Source organism: Alligator mississippiensis, chromosome 15, assembly GCF_030867095.1.
Source record: "Alligator mississippiensis isolate rAllMis1 chromosome 15, rAllMis1, whole genome shotgun sequence".
NCBI classification, from domain to species: domain Eukaryota; kingdom Metazoa; phylum Chordata; order Crocodylia; family Alligatoridae; genus Alligator; species Alligator mississippiensis.
The window spans coordinates 21,777,458-21,793,462 of NC_081838.1; the positions used below are offsets into that span (position 1 = coordinate 21,777,458).

A 16,005-nucleotide genomic window follows, 5' to 3' on the forward strand; every position below is an offset into this window, starting at 1 on the left:
TTAGCTTCAGTAACTCAGATGCATGTTTAAAAGGCTACCATCAGCCACACGGGTTTGCTCTATGGGATTCCTCTGATATTCCTCTGATACTGCTCTACCTTTTACCCTGTTTCCGCCCGACCCCCTGTAATCAATAAAGTTCTCCTTGTGACCGGTGTGGGAGACTTATTGAGGGGTGGGTCTAAATTATGCCGAGGAGGCCCCTTAGGTCGGTGGACTAAGGGAGACTTCCCTAATAAGCCCCTGACTTGGGGAAGTGCCCCAAGTGCCTGTATTGGGTCTAGCACCCATTGGACGATCAGGCCTGTGTTCTCCAAGGCCTGCAGAGCCAGGATTGAGTCCAGAGCCTTGGGTGGTGGCAGCGGGAACCCCAGGCTAGCGGGTGTGCTCCAGGGAAGGGGTCGGCCGGACGGGAGGCACCCCAGGGAGGCACTCGGAGCTGGAAGGTGGGCGGGCGCAGGGAGGTGGGCGGCTCAACACATGTGTGTAGTTGTGTTTGGCTGTGTGGGTGGGTACGTGTGGAGTTATGTGTGGGTGATTAGGCACATGGGGTGTGTGAGTGTTAGCAGGCACAGGGGGAGTGTACATGCATGCATGTGTGTGTGTATGAAGAGGGGTGTGTAGATGTGTGAGAGAGACGGGAGGCAACCAAGTGAGTCATGTGTGTGTGTTTGTGAGTAGGCACCGGGCTTTTTCATGTGTATGTGAGGAGGCACAAGGTAAGTGTGTGTGTATTTGTGTGAGAGGAGGGATACGGGGGGGTGAGAAGGCACATGGGTTTGTGTGTGTGAGTGTGAGAAGGCACAGGGGGTGTGTGCATGCATGTATTTGTGTGTGTATAAAGAGGCAAAGAGGGGGGTGTGTGTGTGTGTGTATGTGTCTGCGCAAGTTTGAGGAGGCACACGGGTGTGTATGTGAGTACGAACAGGCACGGGGGGGTGCATGCATATATGTGTGTGTATGAAGAGGCACAGTACTGTGAGTGTGTGTGTGTGCATGTGTGCGCAAGATGCAGGACTGGGGTGTGTCTGTGCGTGTGTGTGTGAGTGAGGAGGCACTGGGTTGTGTGCATGTATATTCAAGGAGGCACAGTGGGCGTGTGGGTGTGAGGAGGCACAGGTGAGTGCATGTGTATGTGTGTAAGGATGCACATGGGTTTGTGTGTATGAGTATAAGGAGGCACAGAGTGTGTGTATGTATGTGTGTGTGTGTGCAGACACAGGGTTGTGTGCGTGCATGAATGTTTGTATGAAGAGGCACGGGGGGGAGTATTTGTGTGTGTGAAGAAGACCATGGTGGGTGTGTGTGTGTGTGTGTGTGTGAGGAGGTGCAGGGTTGCATCCACGTGTGTGTCAAGAGTGTGTGTGTGAGAGAGAGAGAGAGAGGCACAAGGATGTGTTGTGTGTGTTTGTCAGGCGGCACTGGGCTGTGGGCATGTGTGTGTGTGAGAGACGAGCACTGGTGTTTCTCTGTATGTGAGGAGGCACAGAGGGGGTGTCTCTGAGTGTGTGTGTATATGTGTGTGCATGTGTGTGTGCAAGGAAGCACAGCGGTGTGTCTGCGTGCATCTACGTGTGTGTGTGTATAAACAGGCACACAGGTGTATGTGAGGAGGCACAGGGGTGTGTCCGTGTGTGTCTGTGAGGAGGCATAGGGGGTGCGTGTGTTTTTGTATGTTTGTGGTTGTGTGAGAGGAGGCACATGGGTGTGTTTCTGTGTGATGAGGCACATGGGTTAATGTGTGTGTGACTGTGAGGAGGCACAGGGTGTGTGTGCATTCATGTATGTGTGTGTATGAAGAGGGGTGTATGTGAATGTGTGTGTGTCTCTGTGTCTGAGAGAGAAAGAGGGAGAGTGGAGGCACTGGAGTGTTGTGTGTGTGAGTAGGCAGCGGGTTGTGTGTGTGTGTGAGAGGAAGCACATGGGTGTGTGCATGTGTGTAGATATGTGAGTGTGTGTGTGTATGAGCAGGGAGAAGGGATGTGTGCATTCATGTATGTGTGTGTTCTTGAAAAGGCACAGACGTGTGTCTCTGTGTGTGTGTGTGAGCATGAAACGCAGCACTGGGGTGTCTGTGTGCATGGCACAGGAGGCACTCACACACGTGGGCTGTGTGCACGTGTATTCAAGGAGGCACAGGGTATGTGTGTGTGTTTCCTGTGCGGGTGGGCACGTGAGGTAACACAGATAAGTGTGTGTGCCTGTGTGTGTGTGAGGATGCCCATGGTTGTGTATTTGTAAGGAGGCATACAGGTGTGTGTGTGTGCAAGGATGAGCAGGCACAGCGGTGTGTGCATGCATGTATGTGTGTGTGTATAAAGAGGCACAGAGGTAGCACTCGTGTGTGAGTGAAGAGGCATGGGGGGGTGTGCGCGTGTGTATGCATGCATGTGTGTGCACGTGCATAGTGCACCCCATCCTGGATTTCCTTAACTGCATCCTGGATTTCACTACTAATTGTATGCTCCCCACACCCAGCAGAGACCCACAAGCACAGCCCCAGGCGTCTCCAGCCAGCTGCCCTATTCCACTGTCCCAACACCAGGACGAAGACACCTCGCCGTGTTGAACGTTCCCAGAGAGACCCTAGCGAGTGCCCGCAGGAAGCGCCATGCTCCTTAAATTTCATAGATTTCATAGACATTAGGGCTGGAAGGGACCTCGGAAGATCATCGAGTCCAGCCCCCTGCCCAAAGGGCAGGAAGTCAGCTGGGGTCATAGGAATCCAGCAAGAGAAGCATCCAGTTTGCTCTTGAAGGTGTTCAATGTAGGCGCTTGAACCACCTCCGGTGGCAGGCTGTTCCAGACCTTGGGGGCTCGGACAGTAAAGAAATTCTTCCTTATGTCCAGCCTGAAATGGTCTTGTAGTAGTTTATGACCGTTCGACCGAGTTGTCATCCCTTGGGGCGCTCTGGTGAACAAACTTTGCCCCAGATCCTGGTGTTCACCGCTGATAAACTTATAGGTGGCCATCAAATCACCCCTGAGCCTGCGCTCTTCCAGGCTAAAGAGCCCCAGGGCTCTCAGCCTGTCATCGTAGGGTCTGCTTCCCTGACCTCTGATCATGCGCGTGGCTCTTCTCTGGACTCTCTCAAGCTTCTCCACATCCTTTTTGAATTGTGGAGCCCAAAACTGGACGCAGTACTCCAGCTGCGGCCTCACTAAGGCCGAGTACAGGGGGAGAATGACGTTCCGGGATTTGCTCGAGAAGCATCTATGGATGCAAGGCAGCGTTTTGGTCGCTTTACTAGCCGCAGCATCGCATTGCAGGCTCATGTTCATCTTGTGGTCAATGATGACCCCCAAGTCTCTTTCTTGCATAGTGCTAGCCAACATAGCACTGCCGAGCCTATAAGGATGCTGAGGGTTTTTCTTCCCAAGGTGGAGAACCTTGCATTTACCGGCGTTGAAAACCATCAGTTTCTCGTCCGCCCACTTACTGAGCCTGTCCAGGTCAGCCTGGATCACTCGCCTGTCTTCTGGTGTGCATGCTTTCCCCCAGAGTTTGGTGTCATCTGTGAACTTGGCCAGTCCGCTTCTGACTCCAGTGTCCACATCATTAATGAAGATGTTGAACAGTATGGGTCCAAGGACAGAGCCTTGGGGGACCCCACTGGTCACAGGACACCACAATGAGTGACTTCCATCAATTACTACCCTCTGGGTCTGACCACGGAGCCAATTTTCCAGCCAGTGGATCGTGGTGGACCCAAGGCAACAATTGGCCAGTTTCACCAAGACGTGATCATGGGATACCAGATCGAAGGCTTTTTTGAAGTCAAGATATATGACATCAATCTCTTCTCCCTTGTCCAGGTGATAGGTCACTTGGTCACAGAAGGAAATGAGATAGGTCAAGCAAGACCTACCCGCAACAAACCCATGCTGGCTATCCCTTAAGATGTTGGCGTCAGCCTGTCCATTAAGGATGGCCTCCTTAATAAACTTTTCTAAGATCTTCCCCGGGATAGAAGTCAGGCTGATGGGCCTAGAGTTAGCCGGATCCACTTTCCTCCCTTTCTTGAAGATAGGCACCACATTGGCCTTCTTCCAGTCTTCGGGCACTACACCAGAGCGCCAAGAGTTTTCAAAGATCCGCGCTAGAGGCTGGGCTATGATGCTCGCCAGCTCCTTGAGTACCCTGGGGTGAAGATTGTCAGGGCCGGCTGACTTGAAGGTATCCAGCTTCTCAAGATGTTCCTTCACGAGGTCAGCATTAATGGAGGGCAGGGGATCAACTTCAACCGGACCTCCCTGTCCCGTAGCGGGCATGGGCGTCCCATGGGACTGATGAAAGACCGACGGAAAGTACCCATTTAATAGGTTGGCTTTTTCCTGGGCGTCAGTTGTCAGTTGTCCCATCTGGTTCAGCAGGGGTCCAATGTTGCCCTTGCTTTTCCTCCAGCTCCCCACATATCTGAAAAAGGACTTTTTATTGTCCTTGATGCTCGAAGCTAGTTGGAGTTCAGTTGCAGACTTGGCTTTCCTGGTATGCTCCCTGCAAGACCGGACTAGTGCAGAATAATCCTCCTTGGAGGTGACTCCCATCCTCCATCCTTTGGAGGCCTTTCTTTTTAGCCTCAGGAGGTCTGCAAGGTCCCTGGAGAGCCAGGGGGGCTGCTGTGCCCTCTTGCTGCCTTTCCTCCGACATGGAATAGCCTTAGCTTGTGCATTGAGGATCGCTTCCATGAGGAGCAACCACTCTTCTTGAACTCCACTCTCCTTGGGGTTGTGGTCCCTTAGGGCCTCCCTGACAAGCCTCCTGAGTCTGTCAAAGTCAGCTTTCCTGAAGTCAAGGACTTCCGTGTTGCTGACTGACTTGCCAGCTTTTCGGCGGATGGTGAAGGTGATCAGCTCGTGGTCACTGTCACCCAGCTTCCCATCGATCACTAGGTCGCCGACTAGGTCATCCCCAGTAGCCAGTACCATGTCGAGCAGCGCTTTGCCTCTCGTTGGCCCATAGACTTCTTGAGTCAGGTAGAGGTCATCCACGCACGAGAGGAAGCTTTGCGACCGCTCAGATTTTGCTGAACGATCCTCCCACGAGATGTCCGGGTAACTGAAGTCACGCATGACAACCATGGTCCTGGAGCAAGCGGCCTCAGCCAGTTCCTGGGCAAACTCCTGGTCAAGCTCAGGACTTTGGGTGGGAGGTCTGTAGTGGACTCCCACCGTTGTGTCCCCTGTGCCGTGTTCCCCACGGATTTTAACCCAGAGGGTCTCCAGCCGTCCACCCTGGTCGCCAATATCGGCTTGCAGGGACGTATAGCTTTCCTTAACATAGAGAGCTACACCCCCGCCCCTTTTCTCTACACGATCACTCCTGTACAGGGTATAGCCATCTATCCCCGTGGTCCAGTCATGGGTGGAGTCCCACCAGGTCTCTGTTATCTCTATGACATCATAATTATTTGCATTGAGCAGGAGGATGAGCTCCTCCTGCTTATTGCCCAAGCTCCTGGCATTAGTGTACAGGCAGGCAAGTGCCCCCTGGGGGGCTGCTTCCTTGCCCACAGATTTTACCAGGGCTGGGGCAGGGGTGGGCTCCCTTAAGTGCCTTGACCCGCTGGCTTTGCAAGGGTTGCTCAGCGGGCCAGCAGTGGCGGTAGTCCCCCCGTCCCCCAACAGGCTTAGTTTAAAGCCCAGTGGAGCAGGTCAGCCAGTCTGGCTGAGAAGATCCTCCTCCCTAGGGGAGAGAGGTGGAGACCATCTCTTCCCAGCAGCTCGCTGCCTCTCTCGCCAAAGAGCAGGCTGTGGTCATGAAAGCCAAAGCCTTCCCGACGACACCACTTACCGCAGTGTCTGCAACTTGCAGCTGGGATGTCTCAGTCCCTTGCACAGCAACCGCACGCCGCCAGCCCCCAGATCACGGTTACCACCCAGGTGCAGCTCCGTCAGGCTGGGGCTGGTGCTGAGAGCAGCGGCGAGATCCCCACAGCAGGCGGGTGTGAGATTGCAACGCTGCAACCTGGAGGAGAGAGAAGCACGGAGCAGAGTGAGCAGGGCACGAACGAGGCCATGGCAGAAGCTGTGCCAGGCAGCCCCCGCACCTGCCTCTCCTGAAGGACATGAACATGAAGGACCAGGCAGAAAGGTCCACGATTCACCTTTGAAACTTGGACCTTTCAAAGGGCTCTGTGTGTGTGTGTGTGTGTGTGTGTGTGAGAGAGAGAAGGCACACGGGGTGTGTGTGTGTGTGTGTGTGTGCATGAGGCGGCACATGGATGTGTCTGTGTGAGTCTGAGCAAGCACAGGGAGTGTGTGCATGCATGCATGTGTCTGTGTATGAAGAGGGGTGTGTGTAGATGCGTGTGTGAGAGAGAGAGAGAGAGAGAGGAGGCAAACAGGTGTGTCGTGTGTGTGTGTTTGGGAGTAGGCACCGGGCTTTTTTGTGTGTATGTGAGGAGGCACAGGGTATGTGTGTGTTTTTGTGAGAGGAGGAACATGGGGGGGGGGGTGAGGAGGCACATGGGTTTGTGTGTGTGAGAAGGCACAGGGTGTGTGTGCAAGGATTTATTTGTGTGTGTATGAAGAGGCAAAGAAGTGTGTGTATCTGTGTGTCTGCGCAAGTTTGAGGAGGCACACGGGTGTGTATGTGAGTATGAGGAGGCACAGGGGGAGGGTTCATGCATAAATGTGTGTGTATGAAGAGGCACAGAAGTGTGCACATGTGTGTGCATGTGTGTGTGTGTTCACAAGATGCAGGACTGTGGTGTGTCTGTGCATGTGTGTGTGAGGGAGGGGCACTGGGCTGTGTGCACGTGTTTTCGAGGAGGCACACTGGGTGTGTGGGTTTGTGTGTGCGAGTGTAAGGAGACACAGGTGGTGTATGCATGCATGTATGTGAGTGTGAGGAGGCAGAGGGTGTGTGTGCATTCATTTATGTGTGTGTATGAAGAGGGGTATGTGTGGATGCGTGTTTGTGTGTCTGGGAGAGAGAGAGGGGAGGTACTGGGGTGTGTGGTGTGTCTGTCTAGGCACCGGGCTGTGTGCTCTGTGTGTGTGTGTTTCTGTGGAGGCACAAGGGTGTGTGCATGTGTGTGTGTGTGTGACAGAGGAGGCACTACAGTGTGTTGTGTGTGTATGTTTGTGTGTACGAGATGAGGCACTTGGGTGTGTCTGTGTGAGAGAGGAGGCACCAAGTGTGTGCATATGTGTGCGTGTCTGTGAGTGTATGTGAGGAGCACAGGGCTGTGTGTGTGTATGTGAGTATGAGCAGGCACAGCAGAGGTGTGTGCATGTATGTGTGTGTATGTGTGCACGTGTGTGTGCATGTGAGCATGAGTCACAGCACTGGAGCCTGATTGTGCGTGTATGTGTGTGTAATGGAGGAGGCATATGTATTCGAGGATGCACAGGGTATGTGTGGGTGTGAGGAGGCCCAGGTGAGTGTGTGTGTGTGTGTGTGTGTGTGTGTGTGTGTGAAGAGACACACAGGTGTGTGTGTCTGAGTGCGTGTAAGCAGTCACAGGGGGTGTGCATGCATGCATGCATATATGAAGAGGCAAAGAGGTGTGTGTTTGTGTGTGTGTGTGCAGGTGTGTGAGGAAGTTTGGGGAGAGGTGAGGAGGCACAGGTCTGCATCCATGTGTGTGTGTCAAGAGCCACACAAGGGTGGTGCTTCTGTGTGCGTGAGAGAGAGGAGGGAGAAGGGTGTGTTATGTGTGTGTGTTTGTGAGGAGGCAAGGGGCTGTGTGTGTTTTTGTGTGCGCGAGACCAGCACTGGCATGGTTCTGTGTGTGTGGGAAGGCACTGGGCTCTGTGTGTGTGTATGTGAGGAAGTATGGGGCGGGTGGAGGGTCTGCGAGTGTGTGTTTGTGGAGGCACAGGGGGTGTTTGTGTGTATGTTTGTGTGAGAGGAGGAACATGGGGTGTGTAAGGAGGCACATGGGTTTGCGTGTGAGTGTGAGGGCACAGGGAGTGTGTGCGTGCATGTATTTGTGTGTGTATGAGGAGGCACAGAAGTGTGTGTGTGCACGTGTGTGCAAGATGCAGGACTGGGATGTGTCTGTGCATGTGTGTGTGTTAGGGAGGAGGCACTGGGTTGTGTGCACATGTATACAAGGAGTCACAGTGGAGGTGAATGTGTGAGGAAGCAAAGGTGAGTGTGTGTGTATGTGTCTGAGGATGCACATGGTTGTGTATGTCTGTGATGACACACATGGGTTTGTGTGTGTGTGTGAGGAGGCACAGGGAATGTATGCATTCATGTATGAGTGTATATAAAGAGGCACAGAGGGGTGCATGTGTGTGTGAGGTGGCACATAGTTATGTGTGTGTGAGGAGACACAAGGGGTGTGTATGTGCATGCATGTGTGTGTATGAAGAGGGGGGTGTGTGTGGATGTGTGGGTGAGAGAGAGGAGGCACTGGGGGGTGTGTGTGTATAAGGAGGCACACAGGTACATGTGTGTGTGCGTGTGTGTGAGAGGACGCACGGGTGTGTGTGAAAGGAGGCACAGAGGTGCATGCATATGTGTGAGTGCTTGTGGGCAGAGGCACAGAGGGATGTGTGTACGCGAGATGAAGGAGGCATATGGCTATACGTGTGTGAGGAGGCACAGGGCTGTGTGAGTGTAAGCAGTCACCGTGCAGGTGTGATTGCATGTGTGTGTGTATGAAGAGGTACAGAGTTGTGTGTATCTGTGTGTGTGTGTAGGCACAAGGGTGCATGCATGTGTATGTGAGAAAGGAGGAACTATGGTGTGTTGTGTGTGTATACTTGTGTGTGCAAGATGAAGCACTGGGGTGTGTCTGTGTGAGAGAGGAGGCAGCAGGCTGTCTCTGCAAGTGTATGTGAGGAGACACATGGTGTATGTGTGTCTGTGTGTACATGAGGGGGCACAGGGTTGTATGCGTGCATGTATGTGTGTGTGTGTGTGTGAGGAGGGGTGTGTCTGGATGTGTGTGTGTGAGACAGAGAGAGAGAGAGGGAGAGAGAGAGAGAGGAGGCACTGTGGTGTGTAGTGTGTTTGTGTGTATGTGAGGAGGCACAGGAGCGGGTGTGTTTATGTGTGTGTGTGTGAGGGGGCACACAGGTGTGTGTGTATAAGTACGAGCAGGAACAGCGGGGGGTGCATGCATGTATGTGTGTGTGTATGAACAGGCACAGAAGTCTGTGCTTTGTGTGAATATGTGTGAGCACGAGATGCGGCACCGGGGTGTGACTGTGTGTGAGAGAGGAGGCATTGGGCTGTGTGCATGTGTATTCTTGGAGGTGATGGGTGTTTGTGGGATGGGGTAAGTGAGGAGGCACAGGTGAGTGTGTGTGTGTATGTGAGGACACAAATAGTTGTGTGTGTGTGGTGAGGCACACGGGGGGTGTGCAAGTGTAAGCAGACACAGATGTGTGCCTATATGTATGTGTGTATATATATGGATGAGTGTGTGACTGTGCGTGTGTACAAGCATGAGATGAGGTACTGGGGTGTGTCTGCATGTGTCTGTGTGTGTGAAAGAGGAGGCACCAGGCTGTGTGCGTGTGTATGTGAGGAGGCACAGGGTGTGTGTGTGTGAGGAGGCACAGGGATGTGTGTATGTATGTTAGGAGGCACAGGGATGTGTGTGTGTGTGTGTGTTAGGAGGCACAGGTTTACATCTGTGTGTGTGTCAAGAGGCACACGGGGTGGGGGGGTGAGAGAGAGAGCGAGAGAGAGAGGCACAAGGATGTTGCGTGTGTGTGTTTGTCAGGAGGCAACGGGCTGTGTGTGTGTGTGTAAGATGAGCACTGGTCTGTTTCTTTATATGTGAAGAGGCACATGGTGTGTGTTTGTAGGTAAGTGTGTGTGTGTGTGTGTGTGGAGGCACAGGGTGTGTGTGTGTGAGGAGGCACAGGGATGTGTGTATGTATGTTAGGAGGCACAGGGATGTGTGTGTGTGTGTGTTAGGAGGCACAGGTTTACATCTGTGTGTGTGTCAAGAGGCACACGGGGTGGGGGGGTGAGAGAGAGAGCGAGAGAGAGAGGCACAAGGATGTTGCATGTGTGTGTTTGTCAGGAGGCAACGGGCTGTGTGTGTGTGTGTAAGATGAGCACTGGTCTGTTTCTTTATATGTGAAGAGGCACATGGTGTGTGTGTGTGTGTGTGTGTGTGTGTGTGTGTGAGGAGGCACAAGGGTGTATCTGCATGCATGTATGTGTGCGTGTAAACAGGCAAAGAGGGGTGTGTGTGTGTGTGTGTGTGTGTGTGTGTGTGGAGGTATAGGGTGTGTGTGTTTTTCTGTATGTTTGTATTTGTGTGAGGAGACACAGGGGTGTTTTTGTGTGTGTTGAGGCACAGGGTGTCTGTGCATTCATGTATGTGTGTGTATGAAGAGGGGTGTGTGTGGATGTGTGTGTGTCTGTGAGAGAGAGAGAGGGGAGGCAGAGGGGTGTGTCGTGTGTGTGTGTAGGCAGCGGGCTGTATGTGTGTGTGTGTAGGCATATGGAGGTATGTGTGTGAGTATGAGCAGGGACAGGGTGTGTGTGTGTGCACGTGTATGTGTGTGCTAGAAGAGGCAGAGATGTGTGTCTCTGTGTATGCGTGTGAACGCAAAAAGCAGCATTAGGATGTATCTGTGTGTGTCACACAGGAGGCACTCCTACATGTGGCCTGTGTGCATGTGTATTCAAGGAGGCACAGGATGTGTTTGTGGGTGTGTTTGCTTGTGTGGGTGGGTAAGTGAGGAGTTATGTGTGGGTGAGGAGGCACATGGGTGTGTGTGAGTGTTAGAAGGCACAGGGGGAGTGTACATGCATGCATGTGTGTGTGTGTGGCAGAAATGCCAGCATCGGTGCCCCTCTCCAGAGACCTGTCTCTGCCAGCGTGAGAGGCTGGTGTTGAATCCCTCAGGGCGGGGATCTCAGCACTGGTCACCTGGGCAGGGGGGAAAAGCCCGGCCCTGCCCGGGCCCAGATAGCCAGGGATGCTTGGGAGATCGGTTGGCTTGTGGCCAGTATTGGCAGCTTCGATTGGACCGGGCTGCTGAGGTCAGAGAGGTTATTTAAGGGCCCAGGCCAGGAAGCAGTCATTAGCCATGTGGTCATCCAGGTGAATCTGAACCTGGCTCTCTCCTCATCACCGCATGCTCCAAGAGTGCCCTGCCTCCAGAGGGAACTCCAACCACCTCTGGACGATGCATGTGAGTAAGCTATCTAGTATCAGGCTAGATATTTAGCTTCAGTAACTCAGATGCATGTTTAAAAGGCTACCATCAGCCACACGGGTTTGCTCTATGGGATTCCTCTGATATTCCTCTGATACTGCTCTACCTTTTACCCTGTTTCCGCCCTACCCCTGTAATCAATAAAGTTCTCCTTGTGACCGGTGTGGGAGGCTTATTGAGGGGTGGGTCTAAATTATGCCAAGGAGGCCCCTTAGGTCTGTGGACTAAGGGAGACTTTTTCTAATCAGCCCCTGACTTGGGAAGTGCCCCAAGTGCCTGTATTGGGTCTAGGACCCATTGGACAATCAGGCCTGTGTTCTCCAAGGCGCGCAGAGCCAGGATTGAGTCCAGAGCCTTGGATGGCGGCAGCAGGAACCCCAGGCTAGCGGGTGTGCTCCAGGGAAGGGGTCGGCCGGACGGGAGGCACCCCAGGGAGGCACTCAGAGCCTGGAAGGTGGTCGGGGCAGGGAGGTGGGCGGCTTGACACAGGAGCACCCTCTACTGGCCCGCCACAGTGTGTATGAAGAGGGGTGTGTGTAGATATGTGTGAGAGAGAGAGGAGGCAAACAGGTGAGTCGTGTGTATGTGAGGAGGCACAGGGTAAGTGTGTGTGTGTATTTGTGTGAGAGGAGGAACATGGGGTGAGGAGGCACATGGGTTTGTATGTGTGAGTGTAAGAAGGCACAGGGTATGTGTGCATGCATTTATTTGTGTGTGTATGAAGAGGCAAAGAAGTGTGTGTGTGTGTGTGTGTGTCTGTGCAAGTTTGTGGAGGCACACGGGTGTGTATGTGAGTACAAGCAGGCAAAGGGGGAGGGTGCATGCATATATGTGTGTGTATGAAGAGGAAAGATGTGTGTGTGCATGTGTGTGTGCACAAGATGCAGGGCAGGTGTTTCTGTGCATGTGTGTATGAGGGAGGAGGCACTGGGCTGTTTGCACGTGTATAGAAGGAGGCTCAGTGAGTGTGGGTGTGAGGAGGCACAGGTGAGGCTGTGTGTATGTGTGTAAAGATGCACATGGTTGTGCATGTGTGTGTGAGGATGCACATGGGTTTGTGTGTGTGAGTGTAAGGAGGCACAAGGGGGTGCATGTATGTATGAGTGTGTGTGTGTGTGTGTGCAGGCACAGAGGTGTGTGCGTGCATGAATGTGTGTGTTTATAAAGAGGCATGAAGAGGTGTGTGTGTATGTGTATGTGTGAGGAAAACCAGGGTGTGTGAGGAGGCACAGGGTTGCATCCATGTGTTTGTGCCAAGATTCATGTGTGTGTGTGAGAGAGAGAGAAGCACAAGGATGTGTTGTGTGTGTATGTGTTGTCAGGAGTGTAAGCAGGTGTGCATAGCTGTGTGTCACAGATGAGCACTGGCATGTTTCTGTGTATGTGAGGAGGCACGGGGGGTCTGTGAGTGTGTGTGTGTGTGTGTGTGTGTGTGTGTGTGAGGAAGCACAAGGGTGTGTCTGTGTGCATGTATGTGTGTGTGTGCATATAAACAGGCACACAGGTGTGTGTGAGGTGGCACAGGGGTGTATCCGTGTGTGTCTGTGTGGAGGCAGAGGGTGTGCATGTGTTTCTGTAAGTTTGTGTTTGTATGAAAGGAGGCACACGGGTGTGTTTGTGTGTGAAGAGGCACATGGGTTTGTGTGTGTGAGTGTGAGGAGGCACGGGGTGTGTGTGCATTCATGAATGTGTGTGTATGAAGAGGGGTGTATGTGGATGTGTGTGTGTCTGTGTCTGAGAGAGAGAGAGAGAGAGCAGAGGCACTGGGGTGTGTTGTGTGTGTGTAGGCAGCAGGCGTGTGTGCATGTGAGAGAGGAGGCATATGGGTGTGTGCGTTTGTGTAGGCACATGGGGGTGTGTGTGTGTGAGTATAAGCAGGGAGAGGGGGTGTGTGCGTCCATTTATGTGTGTGTTCTTGAAAAGGCAGAGACGTGTGTCTGTGTGTGGGTGTGAGTACGAAACGCAGCAGTGGGGTGTGTCTATGTGTGTGAAACAGGAGGGACTGGGCTGTGTGCACTTGTATTCAAGGAGGAATGGTGGGGGCGGGGTGTTTGCCTTTGTGGGTGGATACGTGATGAACACGAATAAGGGTGTGTGCTTGTGTGTGTGTGAGGATGCCCATGGTTGTGTATGTGTGAGGAGGCATACAGGTGTGTGAGTGTGAGCAGACACAGGGGTGTGTGCATGCATGTATGTGTTTGCATATAAAGAGGCACAGAGGTAGCATTCACGTGTGTGTGTGAAAAGGCACAGGGCTGTGTGCGCGCACATGTGTGTGTGTGCATGCATGTGCATAGTGCACCCCATCCTGGATTTCCTCAACTGCGTCCTGGATTTCACTAAAACTTGTATGCTCCCCACACCCAGCAGAGACCCACAGGCACAGCCCCAGGCGTCTCCAGCCAGCAGCCCTATTCCACTGTCCCTACATCAGGACGAAGACACCTCACCGTGTTGAGCGTTCCCAGAGAGACCCTAGCGAGTGCCCGCAGGAAGCGCCATGCTCCTTACCACAGTGTCTGCACCTTGCAGCTGGGATGTCTCAGTCCCTCGCACAGCAGCCGCACGCCGCCAGCCCCCAGACCAGAGTTATCACGCATGTCCAGCTCCGTCAGGCTGGGGCTGGTGCTGAGAGCAGCGGCGAGATCCCCACAGCAGGCGGGTGTGAGATTGCAATGCTGAAACCTGGAGGAGAGAGAAGCACGGAGCAGAGTGAGCAGGGCATGAACAAGGCCATGGCAGAAGCTGTGCCAGGCAGCCCCCGCACCTGCCTCTCCTGAAGGACATGAACATGAAGGACCAGGCAGAGAGGTCCACAGTTCACCTTTGAAACCGTGTGTGTGTGTGTGTGTGTGTGTGTGTGTGTGTGTGTGAGAGAGAGAGAGAGAGGAGGCACACAGGATGTGTGAGCACAAGAGGCGGCATGTGATTGTGTCTGTATGAGTGAGCAGGGACAAAGTGTGTGCATGCATGTATATGTCTGTGTAAGAAGAGGCACAGAGGTGTGTGTGTCTGTTTGAGGTGGCACATAATTATGTGTGTGTGAGGAGGCACATGGGGTGTGTAAGTGTTAAAAGGCACAGGGGGAGTGTACTTGCATGCATGTGTGTGTGTATGAAGAGGGGTGTGTGCAGATGTGTGTGTGTGTGTGAGAGAGAGAGAGGAGGCAAACAGGTGTGTCATGTGTGTGTTTGGGAGTAGGCACCAAGCTTTTTCATGTGTATGTGAGGAGGCACAGGGTATATATGTATTTGTGTGTGTGTGTGTGTTTGTGTGAGAGGAGGAACATGGGGGGGTGAGGAGACACATGGATTTGTGTGTGTGAAAGTGAGAAGGCACAGGGTGTGTGTGCATGCATTTATTTGTGTGTGTATGAAGAGGCAAAGAAGTGTGTGTTTCTGTGTGTGTGTATGTGTGTCTGCGCAAGTTCCAGGAGGCACACTGGTGTGTGTATATGTGTACGAGTAGACACAGGGGAGTGTCCATACATATATATTTGTGTATGAAGAGGCACAGTACTGCAAGTATGTGAGTGTCTGTGCATGTGTGAACAAGATGCAGGACTGAGGTGTGTCTTTGCATGTGTGTGTGAGGGAGGAGGCACTGGGCTGTGTGCACAGGTACTCAAGGAGGCACAGTGGGTGTGTGGCTGTAAGGAGGCACAGTTGAGTGTGTGTGTAAGTGTGTGAGGATGCACATGGGTGTCCGTGTGTGTGAGGATGCACATGGTTGTGCCTGTATGAGTGTGAGCAGGGACAGGGAGTGTGTGCATGCATTATATGTCTGTGTAAGAAGAGGCACAGAGGTGTGTGTGTCTGTTTGAGGTGGCACATAGTTATGTGTGTGTGAGGAGGCACATGGGGTGTGTGAGTGTTAAAAGGCACAGGAGGAGTGTACTTGCATGCATGTGTGTTTGTACGAAGAGGGGTGTGTGCAGATGTGTGTGTGTGTGAGAGAGAGAGAGAGGAGGCAAACAGGTGTGTCGTGTGTGTGTTTGGGACTAGGCACCAGGCTTTCTCATGTGTATGTGAGGAGGAACAGGGTATATGTGTATATGTGTGTGTGTGTTTGTGTGAGAAGAGGAACATGGAGGGGTGAGGAGACACATGGGTTTGTGTGTGTGAGTGTGAGAAGGCACAGGGTGTGTGAACATGCATTTATTTGTGTGTGTATAAAGAGGCAAAGAAGTGTGTGTTTGTGTGTGTGTATGTGTGTCTGCGCAAGTTCCAGGAGGCACACTGGTGTGTGTATATGTGTATGAGTAGGCACAGGGGAGTGTCCATGTATATACGTTTGTGTATGAAGAGGCACAGTACTGCAAGTATGTGAGTGTGTGTGCATGTGTGCACAAGATGCAGGACTGGGGTGTGTCTTTGCATGTGTGTGTGAGGGAGGAGGCACTGGGCTGTGTGCACAGGTACTCAAGGAGGCACAGTGGGTGTTTGGCTGTGAGGAGGCACAGTTGTGACACAGGAGGCACTCACATGCATCAGCTGTGTGCATGTGTATTCAAGGAGGAACGGCGGGGGGGGTGTTGCCTGTGTGGGTAGGTACATGAGGAGGCACGGATAAGTGTGTGTGCTTGTGTGTGTGTGGGAATGCCCCTAGTTGCGTATGTGTGAGGAAACACACAGTTGTGTGTGTGTGAGAGTGAGCAGGCACAGGGATGTGTGCACACAAGTATGTGTGTGCGTATAAAGAGGCCCAGAGGTGTGTGTGTGTGCAGAGGACCAGGGTTGTGTGTGAGGAGACACAGGGTAGCATTCATGTGTGGGTGTGAAGAGGCACGGGGGTGTGTGTGCATAGTGCACCCCATGCTGGATTTCCTTAACTGCGTCCTGGATCTCACTACTAATTGTATGC

General features: G+C 52.9%; 1 protein-coding gene across 3 annotated transcripts in view; it reads right to left on the bottom strand.

The window, feature by feature from the left end:
• The window catches only part of LOC132245689 (NACHT, LRR and PYD domains-containing protein 12-like), a 70,751-nt gene that overhangs the window by 11,745 nt on the left and 43,001 nt on the right, over positions 1-16,005 (bottom strand). For all 3 annotated transcript variants that reach the window (XM_059718362.1, XM_059718361.1, XM_059718363.1), the window contains 2 exons: positions 13,654-13,827; positions 5,795-5,968 (listed from right to left, as the gene is read on the bottom strand). In XM_059718362.1, the coding sequence (XP_059574345.1) occupies positions 5,795-5,968; positions 13,654-13,827 (348 nt within the window). The remainder of the gene's footprint in view (positions 1-5,794; positions 5,969-13,653; positions 13,828-16,005) is intronic.